This window comes from Podarcis muralis, chromosome 9 (genome assembly GCF_964188315.1).
Source record: "Podarcis muralis chromosome 9, rPodMur119.hap1.1, whole genome shotgun sequence".
Taxonomy (NCBI): domain Eukaryota; kingdom Metazoa; phylum Chordata; class Lepidosauria; order Squamata; family Lacertidae; genus Podarcis; species Podarcis muralis.
Genome location: NC_135663.1, coordinates 78,138,413 through 78,159,622, shown reverse-complemented (window position 1 = coordinate 78,159,622; position 21,210 = coordinate 78,138,413). Strand labels below are relative to the sequence as shown.

The following is a 21,210-nucleotide window of genomic DNA, read 5'->3' as shown; positions in this document are numbered from 1 at the left end:
ATTGCTTAAAAGGTCAAACATACTCTCTAACGCAGGGGGTTTCCATAAGCCCCAATGTTGATTAGACTTCCCACTCTGGATTTTCAGACCCTGGAAGGCCCACTCCTCCAGGAAAATTACAGGGAGTTGCAAAAGAAGAAAAGAGAAATAAAAAGGTGAAATATGAAAGTCTACATTTGCTCCATGGTTGTTACCCTCTCTTTGGCTTTAAGCAGTGCTCCTGAGCGAATGGTAAGTGTGCCTCTTCATCTTCTTCCCACAACATTATCATAAACCTGATTGTTTAGAAGTATGCCCCACCAATATTTAAAGAACATACTCCTTAGTAAATGTGCTGTAAATGTCCCGAAACCAAAACGTGTTTTGGCACTGGTGTACACTGCATTTAAAAAGTGCAACAAAGAACCTTAAGCATGGCTGCCCTGAAACTGGAGGCCAGAGCATAGACTCAAGGAGGACTTTCATAGAATTGTAGAGTTGGGATGTACCTGAGGGTCATCTAGTCCAACCCCCTGCAGTGCAGGAATGTCAGCTGAAGCATCCTTTGCACACCTTCCAGCTTGCCATTATCCTTCTTAAATTGTGGTGTCCAGAACTGGACACAGTAATCCAGGTGGGGCCTGACCAAGGCAGAAGAGAGCAGGACTATTACTTCCCTTGATGCTATTCTTCATGCAACTAATAATAATAATAATAATAATAATAATAATAATAATAATAATTTATTATTTATACCCTGCCCATCTGGCTGGGTTTCCCCAGCCACTCTGGGCGGCTTCCAACTGAATATTAAAAACAGTACAGCATCAAACATTAAAAACTTCCCTAAAGAGGGCTGCCTTCAGATGACTTTTAAAAGTAAAATAGTTGTTTATTGCTTTGACATCTGCTGGGAGGGCGTTCCACAGGGCAGGAGCCACTACTGAGAAGGCCCTAGAATAATATTAGCTTTTTTTTGCCACTGTATCCCCCTGTCGACTCATGTTAAGATTGTGGCCTACTAAGACCCTTATCATGTGTACTACTGGCAAGCAAGGTGCCCCTCATCTTATATTTGTGCAGTTGTTTGTTTGTGCCTAAGTGTATAACATCTGAAATTCATTTTGTTAGTTTGGGCTCAGTTCCCCAATCTGTAAATGTCATCTTGAATCCTCGTTCTGCCTTCTGTGGCATTTGCCATCCCTTCTTGTTCGGTGTCACGTGCAAATTATAGGATCATCCCCTCAAATCCTTCATCCACGTCTTTATATAGAAGTTGAACAGGGCTCCCAACTGCAGGACATTCCCAAATGTATTAATAGGCCTATTGCAAGGTTTATGTCTGTGAGAGAAAGGCAGAAACTAAAAGCTGCCATGGGTTGCTGCCTTGGTGCCTCAGATGATTGAGTTGTTTTTAAAAGGCAATCCCTGGCTGCTCTTCTGCCAATAGGAACTTTGTATTGAGAAAATCCTCTATAAAAGCAAACTTGTTCTTCATTGTTTTATTTGTAGGAAGGAAGGAACAGTTCTGGTACTGAGCCAGGAGAATCCAGACATGAAGTTCATCACTCCAGAGGTACTAAAGATGCTTTAATGTGCCTCCCAAACAAACTAATCCTTCCTTCCTTCCTTCCTTCCTTCCTTCCTTCCTTCCTTCCTTCCTTCCTTGTCTAGCTTGTTTTCACAGCATGTAAAATTGCTCGCTGGACGGCTTCCAAGATGGATTCTAAGATGCGAGTCCAAAGGTTATTTCCATGATCCAGCTGAATTGAAATGGCAAACTGGTTGCACCTGAGGCTGGATTCTCGGCGAGAGCCATCCTGCTTAGTTTTCACAATATGAGAAGGGGGGTCAGCAACCTTGCCTTCCTTGCCACAAGGTGGCACCCCAAGACCTCGCAGGGCTGGGAAGGTGACCTCCTCACTGCTTCTCCTCTGCAGCACCTCTGGCTGGACTGAGGAGGTCTTCAATTCAATTGAGGTGCTTCATTCCTCAGTTCTGCTCCCAGCTCTGGTTCGCCCGCATTATTCATGGCTGTGGAAATGGATAGTCTCTCTGCTTCTAGGAACCTCATGGCGGTGGGCAACATATGCCCAATATACTGCAGTCCCTCCAATATAATAAACTTCCTACTGTCATTTACTCACTGGAAAAATATTAGGGTTCATCATTTATGCTCTTGGAGGTCGGAGGCAGCATACTTCTGAACCCGCATTGCTGGGGACCAGGCCCGTGCAGAGGGGAGGGGGCACCCAGAGGGCGGGGGTGGAGCGCCAGGGACCGGCTGCTTTTTTGTTTGAGTTTATACTTTATTCTAACAAGACTCCTACCCAGGGACGTAGGAAGGGGGGTGCGGGGGTGCGGTCTGCCCTGGATGTCATCCTTGGGGGGTCGGCACTTACCTGCAGGGCGCCTGAGCCACATGTCTCTCTTGGGAGTGACGCAATGGCTCAGGGTCCTGCAATGCCCAAAACAGCAGCGTGGGGCTTGCGTCCACCAGGCAGACTCCGTGGGCAGCTCACCGAGCCACCACCCCCCGGGCGGATCGCCACACCACCCCCCAGACGGATTGCCGTGCTGCCCCTGTGCGGCGGCCCCATGCGTGGATTGCCACAGCGCCCCTGTGGGCAGCTCGCCCTGCCTCCACCGCTCCGGGTGCCGGAGCAGCTAGCTGCACCCCTGCTCCTACCCTGGCCTCGGACAAGCTCCACATGGGCCTGCTGGGAACTGCAGAAGGGGAGAAGGTCCTGTTTGCAGGTTTCCCACAGGCACCTGGTTGGTCATGGTGATGGACCAGATGGCCTGGAGGCAGGAACATCTTCATATGCACTCCAGCAATGTTTTTTTTAATTGAATGAATGAATGAATGAATGAATGAATGAATGAATGAATAGGCTTAATGTGCTCTTTTGCATTTTTTTAAAACTGCAGAAAAATGCTTTGATGAAACTCTGCATGAATATTTTGCAACTGGAGAAAGCTGGGCAAGAATCTACCAAGGGATAGTGCAGAAATGCACATGCGTTAACAACCTAATTAACTGCCAATATGCACAGCACACAGGTATTTCTATACAGCTTCTATACTGCATGCTTTATTTTAGTATGTTTGCTAATCTGTTTATATGTAGTCCGGTGAAATGATAAAAAAAATGATTGAGACACAGAAGTTGAATTGCATTAAATAATGCATAGAGTAGTGAAGAAGTCATACTCTCAGCCTTAAATCACTTACAGCAATTAAAAGGTATGAATCTTAAAATGTAATCTGTGAAGTGGCTGCATGATAGTAATTTCAAGTATTCTCTTAAATTTCCTGAAAGGATTTTATCTTCTTCACCTCCTTTTCAGTTTTCAAATCCTTAATAATTTACCCCAACTGTACTGGACTTTCTGGATAATGTGCTGCTCACAGGTTGAATTTGACCGAAAGTTCTAAAAGTTATTCAACAATTTAAGTGGTTTTGTACCAGATCATGGGCACCACTTGAGAATAGTTGGTGGTCCTGCCTTCACAAATGAATTTCTCAAGGCACAATCATTTTTGTATCATTTTTTGCACCCCCTGCCTCTGCCCTGCTCCATACATGGGAGCCCCATGGCGTTGCCTCCATTGGCAGCCTCCCTATGTTTGAAGAGCTGCCCCTTGGGAAGGTGGCATCTGCCCAATGGGCAGGAGGAGGTGCTGGGTGGGCCATCTCCTGGGTTTATATTTCCTCACCCATCTTCCCACCCAAGCCACAGTCACTTTAAAAAGGCTACAGGGGGAAGTGGTCCTTTCTCCCTCTTGACAAAGTAGGGAAGGATCATTGGTGCTATGGAGAGTGGGAAAAAGAAGGAGAGGCTTTAAAGCCCCTTTCTGAACTGCAGCACCAGCTTCCTTGCCTGCAAGAAGGGATAGACAACCAGAAACGATGCCTTCTCCTCTCTTGGCAAAAAAAATTAGGAAATTGCACATCCTGCTGATTGCCTCTGTGAAGTGGCTGTTTCAGTCACTTTAGGACAGATACTCTGGAATGTGTATGTGTTTGGGGGGACAGTGGGATCACAAGGGGAGCGGGGGGGTGCACCCCAGGTGCCATGTCTGGAGGGGTTACAAGAAGGGACCCCTTGTGGTGTTCACCCCACTGCCCCTGGGTGTGGGCAGCGTGAGCAGCCATCGCGGCGCCGTAGCCGCATGTGGAGGATCCTTCATTAGTGGCTGCAGCTGCAAGCAGAGGCTCTCGCCACCGTCCGTACGGCGTTCAAGCAGCACCGGCGGCAAACTGCTACATACAATGTGTGGTGTCACGCGCATGCGCTGTACGTAGCAACGCCACATATGCGCTGTACATAGCGGTTTGTCACTGGCACTGCCCGAGTGCCGTACGGACGGCGGTGGGAGCCCTTCATCGCTGCTACAGCCGCAATCGGAGGATCGGTCCACTGTCACTGCAGCTGTGAGCAGAGGATCCCACCATTCTCTGTATGGTGCTTGGGCAGTGCCGGCGGCAAACCGCTATGTACAACACATGTGCGGTGTCGCACGCATGCGCTGTATGTAGCGACGTCGCACATGCGCCCTATGTAGCGACACCAGGCATGCATCATACGCAGCAGCGCAACATGTGCGCAGCCAGTGGTTTGCCCCGCCCCAGGTGTCGGTTAGCCTTCGTTCACCCTTGGATGGGGGAGAGGAGACTAGGTAGTGCAGCTGAATTGTGTGCCTGAAATAGGAGTTGTGGGTTGCTGCTGCTGCTGCCTATAAACAGTGTGTGCATGTGTATGCATATGCGTACAGAGCTTTGTGTGTGCCCACATGGAGGGCACTGCTGCTTTCTGGCTGGTGATGAGGAAAATATGGTGGGGGGGTGGGAAAGGCCTACGTTAATCACGCTGAGCTCCTTGGGAGGAAAAGCAAGCTTATAAACGTGAATATTAAATTAAAATGGGGTGAGCGGAGTAGGAGAGGGGGGGAAATATTTTGTTAAAGTCATCCTGTGTACACACACACACACACACACACACACACACACACACACAGTGGTACCTCACTTTGCGGACTTAATCCGTTCTTAAATCAAAGCCATTCTTAAACCAAGGTGCACTTTCCCTAATGAGGCCTCCCGTCACCGGTGCCCTTCCATCATTCAGCTTCTGTTTGTAGACCAAGGTAAAGTTTGCAAACCGGGACACTACTTCCAGTTTTGCTGAATTTGTATACCAAATAATTCATAAACAGGGCTGCTCTTCAACCGAGGTACCAATGTATTGTTTTGGTGTGTTCCTGGTCAGTCATGGTGCAGCCACTGAAAGTCCCAGAGCTTCCTCCTCCCTCAGACTCTTATACCTGAGTCTTTTGAATTTTTAAAGTATTTTTCAGGGAGGAGATTATTCTATTCCTATTAGAATTCAGCTGACATTAAATATCTCAATCTCTATATGTATTCTATGAGACTCTGGGGATAATATGGGGTTGGTCCAGTTTTAATTTGCCTTTGGATTTTCCTACTAGTAATGTGCGCCTCAGCATTTACCACAAAAACACTTTAGGCCATTTCTGTGGGTATTGTGTGCATGTTAAGGCTTACCTTCCAGGCAGAGGTTCACATGTTAATGCTCTGTGTCCAAGCATCCTTTTTCTTGCTCCGGAGCTTTAAAACCCGCTCTTTAAAGGTGAATCGTAGTAAACATCAATTCAGGTTTTCCATGGATTGACATTTGCCCCAACTGAACTTTAAAGAGCGAAAAGAGAGAGTCCGCTCAGACACAGAACTTTAAATTGCATCCACGCTCAGAAAGAGCCGAGGAAAGGTAAGCGTGGACAAACCTTCAACTGGAGCAAACATCAATTCAGAAAACCTGAATTGACATTTGCTCCGATTCAGCTTTAAAGAGCGAGTTTTTGTGGGGGAAACTGGGGTGGAGGGTAGGAAATGCTTGGACATGGAGCGTTAAAGTCCAGGCTTCTGCCTGGACAGAGCAGGTCAGTGTGGATAAGTCCTCTGCTTCACCTTGCAGGCTGCACCATCAATCCATGCCCCCATGGCAGTACTTGCAAGAAGATCGTCTTCACTAACGAAACAGTCTGTGACTGCAAAACACCCTGGGCAGGAAGACATTGCAATGTTGGTGAGTTGTATTCAACTTTCACTCAGTTTGGATCTTTGGCTTGTTTCCTTCCACAGAATTTAGGCCTCATTGACCGAGGCTTATGCTATATCCAGGACTCTTCTATGAGGTCTTCATAAATTTTGTTTTGGAATTTGATAAACAGCTCCCTGCTCCTTGATGCTTGATTCCCAGAGCTGAATGGACTAGATTTAGAATTATTGGAACTCTGGACTCTTGCTGCCCTTTCTTGTGGCACAGCTTGTCTGTCAATATGGGCATTTTATTTACTCATGTTTATTTTTAGGCTGCTTTACAGGAGCTGTTATCTGCTCTGACTTCTCAACATGGCTTACAATATAGTATTTAAAACCTACCAAGCAGGGCCACTGATGCATAGTCAAGTCCATTTAACTAACCTGACTCTAAACCATTTAGGGCTTTAGAAGCCAAAACCAGGACTTTGAATTGGGCCCAGGAGCATCCTGACAACCTGTGCAACTGGTATAGAGTTTATGTCATATGCTTTGACTAACCTGGCAAGCACCTTGAGCAGCTGGATTCTGTACCAGTTAAAGTTCCCAAGTTCTGTTCAAAGGCAGCCCTATGTAGTCTGTCCTAATGCATGCATGCCTATGGCAAGGTCTACCTTTTCTAGTGTTAGGAGAGCTTGCAGCTCAAGTGAATGAGATTGAAATTATCACTTATGTTTTTGGAGTTCAAAGGCTTTATTCATGCAGGAAAAGATTTATCTTGAAAGGAACTACTTACAGAATCAGAGTTGAAAGAGAGAGAGATAGCAGACTTTTGTCTCAAGCTGGGAGAGAAAAAAACAAAATGACTAAGCTTTTAGGGGCAGAGTTAACTTGGACAGATAGGCTACAAGGAAAGGTTGGCTAGATTACTAGACAAACAGTCTAGTGGATGGCAGGAGGTGGGGTGGGGACTGGGGTGGGGTGGGGTGGGCAGCAGCCATGCCTTCCCCACTCCTCATAGGGTTAACTTCTAGAACTATCCCATATGCCCAACCTTGTCAGATGGTCTAGAAACTGGATTAGGTTGGATCCAAATCACCCCTCTTTGCCACCAAGCCAACAACTTCATGCTTTTTCTACAGTCTAGTGGACTAAATAGCAACTGATTAGTCTGGGCAAGGAGTCTAGCTAGATAACCAGATATTTGCTTCTTACAATGACCACTTTAATCTTCATTCACTGTGTTGGGCCATCACATTTAACCTGCTTTTTCAGCACCTTAGCTGACACAGTTGCTCTCCCTTTGGCTATCTTCTAAACCCCTGCTGTAAAGAGGGCCAAAAAGCAGAGGAGAACCCACTACCACCATGGCCCAAGCTGCCCTGAATTCCTTGTAGTTTCATTGTCATATTCATTGTTCATCCACAAAAGATCATTAAAAAAAATAATAATTAAATATTGTGCAGATGATGTGAAACTTTGCAGATAAGAAACTGCAGCTCTTATTATTTACCACTAGGTGGCAAAATCCAGCAGAATTTAATGCTTTAAAAGGGAGAAAAGACTAATAACAGCTGCAAGAACAGAGATACATTTTTAGGAAACATGGTGAAATAAAACTGCTCAATTCTCAGAGTTTGCTAAATACTCAACAAAGCAACAGAACTACACCATGCTTGCCATTCATAGTTCTTCAGACATATTGCAAAAGAAGAGAGTGGGTCATAGGTTTCAGGTGGGGCTGATAACATTGGCAACACCTTTCCTTGGGCAGTCAGGTGTGCTTATAGTGAGAACAGGATCCATTCTATCCAAGCTGTGTACTGTACACAAGTGGCCCTGCCCTGGGAAATGTAGCTTCACCAAGGGCTGATGCAATGTGAAGGCAATGATGTTCTCTCCCAGTGGCCTACAGCCAGGTCCACCATCAACAGTGGTGGCCTAGAAAATAGAGCTGAAAGGAGAAGATGGCTGGAGAAATCAGGGGGTGGTGAAGAGGGGGTGGGTGGGGCTAGGGTCACATTGAGATGCGGGGGGTGGGGTAGGACAAATTTGGATCACCTCAATATTCTGAAATGTTTCCCAGTTTTTCTAGAAGCAGCTTGGGTCATTTCCAACACAAGCAGCCTTTCACTCAGTGGTGTAGCATGGGAGGCCAGGGGGGCTGTTGCCCTGGGCAATATATTTTCCCACCACCACCACCACTGCCTCCATCCAGCCCTGACAGGAACCACAGGTTAGAGGACGCAATACTTGCCTTTCCTTGGGTACTGGCAAACCACGCTATGCCACTGTTATCACTAACTTATATATTGGTTAGTCATAAATAATGTGTAGACCAACTGCCCATATGGACCAAGAGAGAACCAGTGGCTGGAGTGTTGGGCTAGGAAGTGGGAGACCAAGGTTAAAATAGCCATAAAGCTCACTGCCGACCTTGAGCCAGTCACTATCTCCCAGCCTGACTTACCTCACAGGACTGTTGTCATGACAAAATGCAGAGAGAGAGATCACTGCACGCCACCTGGAGCTCCTTGGAAGAATGGCAGGATATAAAAGTAGTACACAAACACACGTGTGTGTGTGTGTAAATAATAAGTGGATAGGTAAAAGGTAAATAGGCAGTGCTTTTTTTCTTAAATAAATGTTTAGGGGTACTCTCATTTTCCTACTCATATTGAAATACTGCCCCTCAATGAGTTCAAACTTAGATTCACACAATGTTTAGGGGTATGCGTACCCCTGCGTCCTCCCAGAAAAAAAGCACTGTAAATAGGTTAAGGACCCCTGGACATAGTCAATGGCGACTATGGGGTGTGGCACTCATCTTGCTTTTCAGGCCGAGGAAGCCGGCATTTTTCCACAGACAGCTTTCCAGGGTCATGTGGCCAGCATGACTAAACTGCTTCTGGCGCAACGGAACACCGTGACAGAAACCAGAGCGCACAGAAACACGGTTTACCTTCTCGCCACAGCGGTACCTATTTATCTACTTGCACTGGTGTGCTTTCGAACTGCTAGGTTGGCAGAAGCTGGGACTGAGCAATGGGCGCTTACCCCATTGTCGGGATTCGAATTGCCGACCCAAGAGGCTCAGTGGTTTAGACCACTGCGCCACCCTCTCCCTCACAGAAATAAGTGGATAATGTTATGCTAGCAGATGTTTACTTAAGACTTCTGTATGTTTATCCAGGTCCTAGCCAACTTTGCTATTCTGGTAATGGGACAGACTACAGGGGCATTGAGAAAAAGACAATTTCTGGAGATAATTGTCTGCCATGGAATTCAGATCTCCTTTACCAAGAGCTTCATGCTGACATAGTTGAAAACCCTGTGCAACTGGGACTGGGACCACATTCATATTGCCGGTAAGAAAATTAGCTGGTAGATAGAGGAAAATACAACTAAAAATGAGACATTTGTGGGTTACACCCTGGTTCTCACCCCAGTGACTCTCTGATCACATGCATATACGCACATGCACACATATTCTTCTCTACTTTGATAGATGTGCGATATTGTGTGTTAGCAAAGCCACTGGAATGATGCAGACACAATCCAGAGAGAAATTTGGGTTTAGAACTGAAGGTATATGAAGAAAACCCAAACTTGCATAAGAGGGGAAAATGGTGGGGTTAGTGACAAAAGCAATGTTCACCAAACATTAAGGGGCAAATGTTTTTCCTTCCCCACTGCGTTAGAAACCCAGATGAAGACAAGGAGCCATGGTGCTACACAGTCAAAGAAAACTCAGTATCTTGGGAATACTGCAATGTTACTTTATGTCGTAAGTAACATTTTGCATCCATGGGGCTTTTTGAAGTTAGCATAAGCAAAGGAAGAAGTGAAATTAGTAAATGTAAGGGAGGAACAAGTCTCTTTCCCCTTCCATATACAGGTCACGTGCCATTTCTTATGTTTAAGGTCAGAATGTTCTGGAGCAGATAACAGCTGGTACAACAGCTCCCTAGATAGTCCTGTCTGTCTCCCCCAGCCCAGCCCAGTATATGCCTCCCCTTCCTCTCCAGACCAAGTTCTGCTGCTGTGCTGTAAAGATAAATCCTTAAAGACTTCTGTGCCCACTGTGTCAGTTCTCATGCAAGGCTGACATGGGGCATTCAGCCTGCCCAAGTTCTGCTCCTGGGGAAGGACTGAGAGACAAAGAGACGGATTTGTATAATGTTGTGTGCGCATGATGTGGCTCTGAAGGACTGGGGTGCATCTGGCTGATAAGTGCTTGAGTTTGAGACCCTATACACTAGTATGAATAAAATGGCTCAATCCACCCAAAGTCCAGCAACAAAGGAACATATCACTACAGGGAAGGGAAGCACAATGCTAACATCAAAGGCTGAATTAGGAATGACATAAGCAGGGTGATTCTACCCCTCCTATGCAGTTTCGGACTCTGATGTTAGTGGGATAGCATCAGGTTGAGCAGCAAGCCGGAAACGCCCAGAATGAGAAGATGCAGCCTAAACTAAGCTGCTCCACTTCTCCTACGCCACTCTGAAGATGCCATAATCAGAAAAGAGCTCTTTGCCTTGTAATCATATTCCGTACCTATTTAAAGTAAATAGTAAAGATTCAGTAGTAAAAATGGGTAAAAGATTAAATATATCTGTTCTTCACTCAGGGAGCAGAAGAAGGCGGCCGCCACCCCCACCCCCACCCCCGGAAACTTTTGATGACTTTGCCGTGGTCCAGAACTTATGTGGGAGAAGACATAAGAAGCGAAACTTCCTAAGACCCAGAATTATAGGAGGATCTTCCTCCTTGCCAGGATCACATCCCTGGCTGGCCAGCATATATGTTGGGAAAAATTTCTGTGCTGGAAGCCTTCTTCGTTCTTGTTGGGTGGTGACAGCTGCACATTGTTTTGCTGATAGGTATGCTATCAAAGTATGCTTTGATTTCATCTGAAATTCACTGCACGTGCCTCAAACTGCTTTTAAATCAAACAAAATGTTTCATGTGAGACCCCTGAGCAAAGATGGAATGAAGTTTGAGCCAAGAATCCCCAATGCTCAGAACCTCTAGAAGCAGGCCCTGGGCCCTGGGAAGCAATAATACAAAGATAAGGCTTCTTAGCCTGTGCACTAGCCTGCAGGTATCACAAAGACTGTAAAGGAATTGTGTTTTATATAATGGGACTCTCAGAACTTTTTATATTTTGAAACAGCATTTAGCAGTTTGGAACAGCAAGCATAAATAAAAAGCAATTCCCAGAAGGTGCAGCGGATGTTACATTAAAGAAGCAATGCCAGGAATATAGCGAAACCCAACTCCCATCTATCAGAGCGGGGGGCGGGGGGGGGGCGGAAACTGGCTGGCAGCTGGATCCTTATTTCCCCCACCCTCTGTGGCCAAGTTTGACAAGTATGGTGTGCATCACTTTGGAGTCCCAACAAACCGCTGATTGCCAGGACTTTAAAGCTCCTTTCACAGCTATCTGCTGATCATCAGGGGAACAGCTGATTGTTGGTACTTGCAGAGATGTGTGTGCATTGCTTTGAAACTCTGATGCTTCAAAGTGCCACACGCAGCTCTCTGTCAGCTCCAATGATCTCCTGAACAATGGGGCTTCCAAAGAGCAATGTTGGGCACTATGCACAGGGCTTTACGGATACAACCCCCCTTTTGACCCAGTCATGTCTTTATCTGCTGCATACCTGACGCTACATATTCTACAGTGTAAATCTAGAATCACAGAATTGTAAAGTTGGAAGGGAGCCCAAAGGTCATGTAGTCCAACGCCCTACAATGCAGGAACCTCCGCTAAAGCATTCATGGCAGATGGTCATCCAACCTCTGCTTAAAGGAGAGTCCACCACCGTCTGACAAAGTCTGTTCCACTGTCGAAGAGCTCTTACCATCAGAAAGTTCTTTCTGATGTTTAATCGGCGTCTCCTTTCTTGTAACGTGAAACCATTGGCTTGGATCCTACCATTTGGAGCAGAAGAAAACAAGCTTGCTCCATCTTTCATGTGACAGCCCTTGAGGCATCTGAAAATGGCTCAGATATCTCCTCTTCGTCTCCTCTTTCCCAGACTAAACGTACCCAACTCCCTCAACCACTCCTCATAAGCCTTGGTTTCCAGACCCTTTTTCTTCATGGTCACCCTACTCTGCATATAATCTTGCTTGTCAATATCCTTCTTAAATTGTGGTGCCCAGAACTGGACACAGGTGTGGTCTGACCAAGGCAGAATAGAGCTGGACTATTACTTCCCTGGATTCTATACTTCTGTTGATGCAGCCTAGTATAGAATTAGCCTTTTTGCTGCTGCATCACATTGTTGACTCATGTTAAGCTTGCAGCCTGCTAAGATCCCTAGACACTTTTCACATGTACTACTGGCAAGCCAGCTGCCCCCCATCTTATATTTGTGCAGCTGGTTTTTCATGCCTCGTTCTCCAATCTGTCAAGGTCATATTGAATCCCCATTGTGTCTTCTGCAGCATTAGCTGTCTCTCCCAGTTTGGTGTCATAGAATTGTAGAATTGGAAGGGACCCAGAGGATCATCAGCATCCAATTGATGAGCATCACCTCAAGTCCTTCATCCAAGTCTTTACGAAGACATTGAACAACAATGGGCCCAGGACAAAACCCTGCAGCACCCCACCTGTCACTTTTTCCCAATATGTTGAGGAACCATTAGTGAACACTCTTTGGGTTTGGCCAGTCAACCAGCTACAAATCCACCTAACAGTTGCCTCATCCGGCCCACATTTCACCAGCTTCTCCACCAGAATATCATGGGGGACTTGAAATCAAGAAATGCTATGTCTACACCATTGCCCTGATCCACCAATCCTGTAACTCTATCAAAAAAAGAAATGAGATTGTTTCTTAGTAATCACAGCATCCTTTTCTAAGTGCCCACAGACTGACCATTTAATTATCTGTTCCAGGACCTTTTCTGGAATCAGTGTCAAGCTGACTGGTTGGTATTTATTTACCTGGGTCTTCTTTTTTCCTCTTTTTGAAGTTGGGGACAACATTTGCCTGCTGCCACTCTGCAGGCAATATTTCGCCAATATTTCTTAAAGATTATAGACAGAAATTCTTAGATTACATCTGCAAGCTCCTTTAGTACCCCTGAATGTAGTGCGCCATGCCCTGGAGAGGTCTACATTTCAAGTAGCTAGGTGTTCTTTTCCTATCTGGGGATGCAGCTCCCTCCTTGCAACGTGTATTCTGTTGAGCACTGCTTTCTTTTGGGTTAAGACAGAGGCAAAGGAGGTGTTGAGCAGTTCCACATTCTCTTTGTCATCCTATAGCATGTCTCTGTCTTCTCCATGCAGAAGAAGTACTACTTGCTTGTTCTTCCTGTTGATTCAGACATAGCCAAAGAAACCTTTCTTGCAACTGTTGGCTTCCACGGTGAGGTGCAACCCATCTCTTGCCAAAAGCCCCTCCTCAAGGAAGCGGAGACCATGGTCCAAGAAGCCAAATCCTTATTGACAACACCAACTGCACAGTCAGTGACTTACTTCTAGGATTTTCTTCTCTCTTCCTGGGTCACATCCTTCAACAGGAAGCAGTGGTGAAAAAGGCACCTGTGCCCCAAGGCGCTTCAGCTTCCTGCCCAGAGTCTTACGGTCCCTTGCTATAAGTTAAAGACTGTGGCTGGCAATCTCATTTGCATCCACATGAATCAGAAGGAATCAGTGCAGCACATCCTCACTAGTTCAGCAGCCCAATGGCAGAACTAAATCCACAGGATGGAAGCAAAGGTTATGTCAAACCAAGGTTACTTCCAGGTAACCCATTTACTGAGCATTCCTCCCAGTTTGTTTGTGGGGAGGTGATACAACATTCTGTTAAGCAGTTGCTATTCTGAATTTCCCCCTTCATTTTCCTTACAACAAAATGTTTTTTGGAAGCAAGTTTCTTGTGTTACCAAATGTTACTCTTCATTTGGCGAGCGTGGCTGTCATGGCCATTTCTGCTATTCCTTCTGCTGCTGCTGGGCTACTGCCTAAGTTTCAGTTGGCTTATAGCATCACGACTGCAACTCACAACGTTACATTGGCACCCTGACACCCCAATCAAAATGTTATTTGCTGGATCAGCAAATTTAAATATTATAATACTATAATATTCTGTTCCTTACCTATAGGAAGGAAGGAAGTGTATTTGTTAAGGTCATAACAAAATCATTCAAATATACAGATAAATAAGAATAAAATATTTAAAATGCATCATGTAGCTTAATACCATCATTCTCTTCATCATTTTCTTTCCTCTTCAGTCCGCTGAGATCAACAATTCGAATTGTTTTGGGACAACATTTTTTTAATATGACAACAGCTGTTACTCAAGAATTTGATGTGGAGAAGTACTTCATGCACCCTGACTTCACAGTATACAACCCAACTGAAAATGATATAGGTGAGCCTTTTTCCTCTTTCTGGTTTAGTTTTAAGTGTGTGGATTGAGGTGTAGCCAAGTGGGCAGTGATATTGCCATATCTTCCACCCGTCAGACACCGGAAGTGTAGCTCTGGCTCCCTGTGCCTGGCGTCGTCCTCAATAGGGCAATCCACTCTAAAGTTTGGGCAGATCAGAATAGATGTGCTCTCCTTGCTGCAGAAAGCTTTTGATAAAAACCAGAACTTTATGATTCCACCCATTCCTAGTGGCAAAGTGCTTTTTTGAACAAAGGTGAGAGGCCAAAAAAAGTAGTACCTGAAATCTCAGCTCTTCACTCGCAGGGCTGGGTCATCCGCATGTGGTCATTGCTTGATGATTTCAAAATCAAGTGAACCAGTCCACAGTCACTTTCTGTGATCTTTTTTTAAAAAGTTATTTTCTCTTGCAGTTTTAGTTAAGTTGAAGAAGGTGAATCAACGCTGCGCAGTGAAGTCCCAGTTTGTTCGACCAATCTGCCTGCCGGAAAAGGGAATGTCCTTTCCAGATAACCAGAAATGCCAAATTGCAGGATGGGGACACTTGCATGAAAGTAAGTTAGAATATTGCTTTTATGTGTGCTACTGATACTGACCAGAGACATAACCAGATGTTCTAACTAGGCAAGACTTGGAACTATGATCACTTTAGTCTTCATGCAGATGATTTGTCAACTGAATCACTTCTTTGGCCAATTCAAGAACACATATCACCCATTAATTGTTTTATTGACAGCATGATTTAGCTCTGTTTTGCTGAAATACCTTTGACTTTTGCCGCAGAATTCTAGCACAGTGCAGTGCTTGGCAAAGCACTTTAAACACTTCATGTTAATCTACTCTGCTCTAGTTAGAATTAATTCTAACACAATTCTATACAATTTATTTCTACAGATTCATCCAGCTACTCTAAAGTATTGCAAGAAACATCAGTTCCGATCATCCCTGATTACAAATGTCAAAACTATGATGTTTATGGAGCTGACATTAGTGAAAATATGTTCTGTGCTGGTCACCTTGATGGTAAATCAGACGCCTGCCAGGTAATATTATTGAGTTTCTGCCTGAATTAAATTTGTACGAGAGTGTGAATGTGAATGTGAGAGTCCAAGGAATCCCTCTTGGCATTTCTGTTTTACTCACACTTTGTTTTTGGGGGTTTTTGGGGGGGCCGTGTAGGACATCTTTCCTCCCCCTTCCTTAAAAGGTAAAGGACCATTAGGTCCAGTCATGACCAACTCTGGGGTTGCGGTGCTCATCTTGCTTTACTGGCCGAGGGAGCCGGCGTACAGCTTCCGGGTCATGTGGCCAGCATGACTAAGCCGCTTCTGGCGAACCAGAGCAGCACACAGAAACGCCGTTTACCTTCCCACCGGAGTGGTACCTATTTATCTACTTGCACTTTGATGTGCTTTTGAACTGCTAGGTTGGCAGAAGCTGGGACCGAGCAACGGGAGCTCACCCCGTCGCGGGGATTCGAACCACTGACCTTCTGATCAGCAAGTCCTAGGCTCTGTGGTTTAACCCACAGCGCCACCCGCGTCCCTTCCTTAGGGAATGCAAAAAATACTGGGTTTGGTGTAAGTTCTCTTCTTAAAGGGGTGGTGGAGTGGCCTAGTGGAGCGGTCACCTCTGCTTAATGGGAGATAAATCCCTTTTGAAATGTAGACTATGGAGATGAGATTGAGATCTCCATTTAAAAAATCTGAACTCACCACTCCTAACCAGGTATGTGCTCTTGCACTAATCCAGAATGATAGAGAGTGAGTGTGATATATAGATATAGACTTGACTCCTCTGGAGATTGGAGAATTCTACATTTTAAGTGCTATTATGAGTTCCATCAACTCCACCATTTACTTTTTTAAAATGCATGGGCAGGGCCATCAATGGGTGCAAATGGGTGTAAAAACGTCCAGTTCCCAGAGGATATTCCTTTTGTGAAGAAGGAACTGAAGTGAAATATGTCAGTTCTACATGTAGGGCCGCACCTCAGGTTTGGAGCTGAAGAGCTGAAGGGAGGCATTCTTTGATGCCTGGAGTCTTGCCTCTCATTCCACTTCATTGCCTCCTGGAGTTTTTAGTTAGAGCTGAACAATTTATTGTCCTGCAGTTTTCTGAGGCTGACCCTTGTCACATGCCCCACAACTGAAAGCATTGAGGATCCACTCCAGATCTTGCATAGAAGTTGGGGGTTTTGTAGTATAAAAAAGGGAGGGTTTGTTAGTGCATCACTACTAGCTGAAGGATGCCAATGTTGTGTGGCAAGATGCCAACTGCCCCTGCCTCCAGCAACTATTCCACTATAAATGGTGAGCACCGAAAGGCCCAAATACCCAAATATTCAACCATATGAGCATTAATTATTTGGCCCAAACTATCTGGCAGTTGTTTTGAAAGGCCTATAAGTGTCCTGCACTGTTCGCAATTTATGACACTGGCAAGGAATATGAGCATGCTTGGTCCCCATTTTCTTATTTACATTTTTCCAATTTATTACACAGCTTGTGTTCAAGGTAGAATCTAGACGCATATAAAAACCGCTTTGAAACTGCTTTTAAAAAAAAGGTTTAAAAATACATTGAATTTTCCATAAGGCTCACCATTGCCATCTAGTGTCACATTGTATATTGAGCTTAAAACACACTTAAAATGTTTTATTTGCAGCCGTATAGCTAGTCTCCTTTTGCAATGTTATTGAGCTTACAACAAGCAAAAAGACACAGAGATTGTCATTTGCAAAACCTATGATAAATAAAATGAGCCAATCTTTCCAAATAATGGAAACCATAGCGAAATACTTTTGTCCTTAAATTTATCTTTGAAACAGGGAGATTCTGGCGGCCCCCTGGCCTGTGAAAAGGATGGCGTATCTTACCTGTATGGCATTATCAGCTGGGGTGATGGATGTGGCAAAGCTAGGAAGCCTGGTGTTTATACAAGAGTGACCAAATATGTGGACTGGATAAATGAGAAGATAAACCGGCTCCAAAAGAGCAGCCGTAGTTCCTTACCTAGATGAAGCATTTCACATTTTGCTGAAATTATGGATTGCCACCGTCATTGATTATAATGCTAACTGTTGTCATTAAAAGGCACCCTGTTCCACCTGTTTCTGCCAAGTCTTTCTGTCTACCGTACTTCACAATAATGGACTTGTTTCAGGGCTGGACAAAAGGATGATGAAGCCCTAAGCTGTCAGCTTAAAAGGTCCCAAAGCGTTACCCCACAAAAAAATGTGCATTATTCTAAAAGAAAGGACAATAAACTTTTATATGTGCGTATATACAGGATATACACATATATTTTCACATAGGTGAGGATTCAACTAAAAACTAACAATCTAATTGAAACGTACACCTTGCAGCCAATTGTGTAAAACCTGAAATTTGGGGATTTGCTTGTTTGTTTTGTAATCAGAGTGTGAGAGTGGTCAGGATCAGGCACTGCACCATAGGGGTGGTACAAAGTCATTATGGTCACCAGTAACTATGCCAGGGGCCCCCAAACTTTTTTCAAAGAGGCCATATTTGATGAAGTGAACATGCGTGAGGGCCAACCAAAGTTCTTGAGCTTTTTTTAGTTTTTTAGGATTGAAGTTGCTGAGCTTTTTCTACAATTTTACCCCAGGACATATACTGCCATGGGGGCTGGATTAAATTGACCGGCGGGCCAGATTAGACTTTGGACATGCCTGAACTATGCTGTGGTTAACACTAGAGCTGAACTGACATGGTCCTCTCCATTTTACTGCCCTATTTGGAAGCAGAGAAACAGGATAGGTATCAATAGAGCAAAACATTCGCAGAGTACTTACCTTGCTTTAACACAACCCCCTGTTTTAAAAGGACTCCCCCTCTCTCTTATGGAGAGAGAGTTCCTTCAGTGCAGGAAGTATGCCTCACTTGGCATTCTGGAAAACACTTGCAAGAGAGAATTATTTGCTTTACTGCAATTGTGGCTTCAACAAATTGAACAGGGAAGCATGAAGTCTACTCCTTTGAGCATGTGATCTAACATTTAACTAGTGCAGAAGCCTAGCACTGCCCACACTCTAAGGCTTAGCTGCATGCAAGTGCTTGCACAGGTCATGAACAAGGAATACATCATAAATATTGATAGCAGGAATATCGATAGCAGCCGAAACTATGGAGATAAGGAATATTAGAGTAACGCACACACCCATTGTCTAGAGAGGGACTTTCATGGTTTTCGTCATGTACAAAAACTACTCTTTACTGCTACTGGTGGGGTTTTTTATGGGGGGGTACTGCTGCCCAACCACAGGTAAGCTAAAATTTGGATTTCAGTTGGGCAGACTGTATGAGACCAGCAGTTAAGTCTGTAGTTGCCAGCAGATGAGGCACAGAATGAAGAGATTGGAAGAGATTGGAAGATTAACATTTAATACTACCATAAGTATTCTGAAGCAGAGGGTACCTGTCATGAGGTTAAAAAAAAGAGGCCCCACTTTTTCCCATACAGCAATTAAAACACTCATGTTCGGGGTTGGCAGCCATAGCACAGTAGAGGAATAGTTCAAGGGTGACGGGAAAGAACAATGGTTTCTTTACCCTTCCTGAAGGGTCCTGAATCTAGTCAATTATGGGAGACAGAACAAGAAAAAATCTCTCTCCACTTCCTACACGCTAGGCATAACTTATATACCTCTATCATACCTCCTCTTACTGGCCTTTTGAGTAAAAAAATCCCATGAGCCACCCCTCTGTTCATTTTGGCTGCCCTTTTCGAACCCGTTCCAACTCTACAATATCCTTTTCTTAACGTGAGACAACCAAAACTCTACACCATAGATTTGCATAACAGCATCATATTGTTGGCAGTTTTGTTTTTAATCCCACTCCTAATGATCCTTAGCATCTTCACTGAGCGATCCACTGTGCCCCCAAGGTCACATTCCTGGTCAGTCACTGCAAGTTCAGACCCCATGAACATATACTATGTGAAAACAACCACTGCCAGGATCGAGTGTTTTCACTGGCGCACGAGGATAACTGCTTATCTCCCTCTTCCTCAGTGATGCCCTCCTTCCCCCACCCCCCTCCCCATGACTTCAAGGGAGATCTCCTCCTTGCAATGGGACACAGCTACCACATCCCTGAAGGCCTTGACCACCAACCCCTCTGCTTCTCTCAGCCTCTCCAGGTCAGCCAAATGTTACCCCCTGACCTTTTCTATCTAGCAGGGAACAAAATAGAGGCTCTTGTACCTGAAATAGCAGATAAATGCAAGGGGAGAAATGGAGCTACAAATCTTTCAAGCTCTCCCAGTCTAACAGGACAGCAGTCGGAGGAGAACCTAAACAGACCGAGCCACCAGCATTTTATTAAATTTAAAACTGCATACAGCCAGGGTTTAATTATTTCCCCCCATATTGTGCATGGTTGGCTCTTCTGCATCTCTTGACAGCCAATGTAAACTAAAGGTCTGGAGTTCTTACACACCCTGAATGTGGGGAAAGTGTGCAGGATCAGGCCAAAGGCCCATCTAGTCAAGCTTCCTGTTCTCACAAGAGCCAACTAGATGCCTCTAGGAAGCCTGCAAGCAACAGGGATTCAAGGGCATACTGGCTATCCTCTTTTGGTTTAAATCCCAAACCTCCTTGCAGCCGACCACACAACTGGTACTGTTTGGTGACCAGAGGCGTACCTAGAGGTCCCTTTCGCAAAGAGCTGTATTGGCAGTGGGGGTGGGGTGGGGGGGCATTACCGTATTTTTCACTCTATAAGATGCACCAGACCATAAGACGCACCTAGTTTCTGGAGGAGGAAAACAAGGGGGGGAAATATTCTGAATCCCAGAAGCCAGAACACTAAGAGGGATCGCTGTGCAGCGAAAGCAGCAATCCCTCTTGCTGTTCTGGCTTCTAGGATAGCTGCGCAGTCTGCATTCGCTCCATAAGACGCACACACATTTCCCCTTACTTTTTAGGGGGGAAAAGTGAGTCTTATAAAGCAAAAAATACGGTACTTTACTGCAATAGTGACCCAAGTACTTGGTGTGTCTGGAAAGAGGGAAAGCTGGCGAGGAAGGGTGAAAAAATTCACACAACGATGTGCTGCAGTGTGAGGATGGGAAGCTTCTCCCGTGTTTGATTCTGTTGCGATAGCAGCGTCGTGCCGTCATACACTCCAGCGTCACACTGTCTCCAGCTGCCTTGCCACTTCTCCTACTGCTCAGCTCCAGCTGTTGTCGAAGCTCATGACCGTACACAGATAACGGGAGACTGATTTCAGGGGCGATTTTTTGCGCCAACCCCTCTTCCTCTCCTTTGTTGGGGGCAGAGGAACTGTTCACTCATAAATGCATCCTATCGTGTTTCTGCAGTATTCTTAGGTTTTTAAAAAATAGACATGAAAAGCTACATTTAAATACGCTTCCTCTCGAAATATGTATCATGAAATTGCATTTTGATTAGTCTCCCAACAATGTAAGTACAACTGTTTCCACACCAGGTGATTTCTCCTCTCCGCCACCGCAGAGAGTGAGGCAAAGAAAATCAAATGACTTTTGAGTCTTTCCTTGCACTTTAGACAAAGTGGTCTAAGGACCTTTGATCCCTCATTTTTTCAAAGCTGCCGTGTGCTTTGAGAAGAGGACTGCATCTGCCCCTGGGAGTGAAGCAACATAACGGTGTGCTGTCATTTCCAGGGTCCTTGAACAGAAAATAGTTGGCTGCCCTAAACTAAGCATCCCAATTCGAATAAACTGTCTAGAATCTACAAAAAAAA

The 21,210-nt window shown here is 45.0% G+C and overlaps 1 protein-coding gene across 1 annotated transcript; it reads left to right on the top strand.

Moving 5' to 3' along the window:
• Positions 1-30: 30 nt before the first annotated feature.
• On the top strand, positions 31-17,570 carry HGFAC (HGF activator). The gene is made up of 11 exons (XM_028744982.2): positions 31-231; positions 1,492-1,555; positions 2,911-3,042; positions 5,979-6,089; positions 9,237-9,411; positions 9,745-9,830; positions 10,680-10,932; positions 14,303-14,442; positions 14,872-15,012; positions 15,353-15,501; positions 17,289-17,570. Exons 1-11 carry the CDS (start codon positions 163-165, stop codon positions 17,478-17,480), a joined length of 1,512 nt encoding a protein of 503 aa, XP_028600815.2. The 5' UTR covers positions 31-162; the 3' UTR covers positions 17,481-17,570.
• Positions 17,571-21,210: the final 3,640 nt, after the last annotated feature.

What these genes read in the sequence shown, in the direction of transcription:
- HGFAC (XM_028744982.2), top strand. Translation starts at nt 163, where the DNA reads ATGAAAGTCTACATTTGCTCCATGGTTGTTACCCTCTCTTTGGCTTTA. An exon ending in GCAGTGCTCCTGAGCGAATG is followed by an intron (nt 232 to 1,491) that starts GTAAGTGTGCCT and finishes TTTTATTTGTAG; the next exon opens with GAAGGAAGGAACAGTTCTGG. An exon ending in GTAAATCAGACGCCTGCCAG is followed by an intron (nt 15,502 to 17,288) that starts GTAATATTATTG and finishes TCTTTGAAACAG; the next exon opens with GGAGATTCTGGCGGCCCCCT.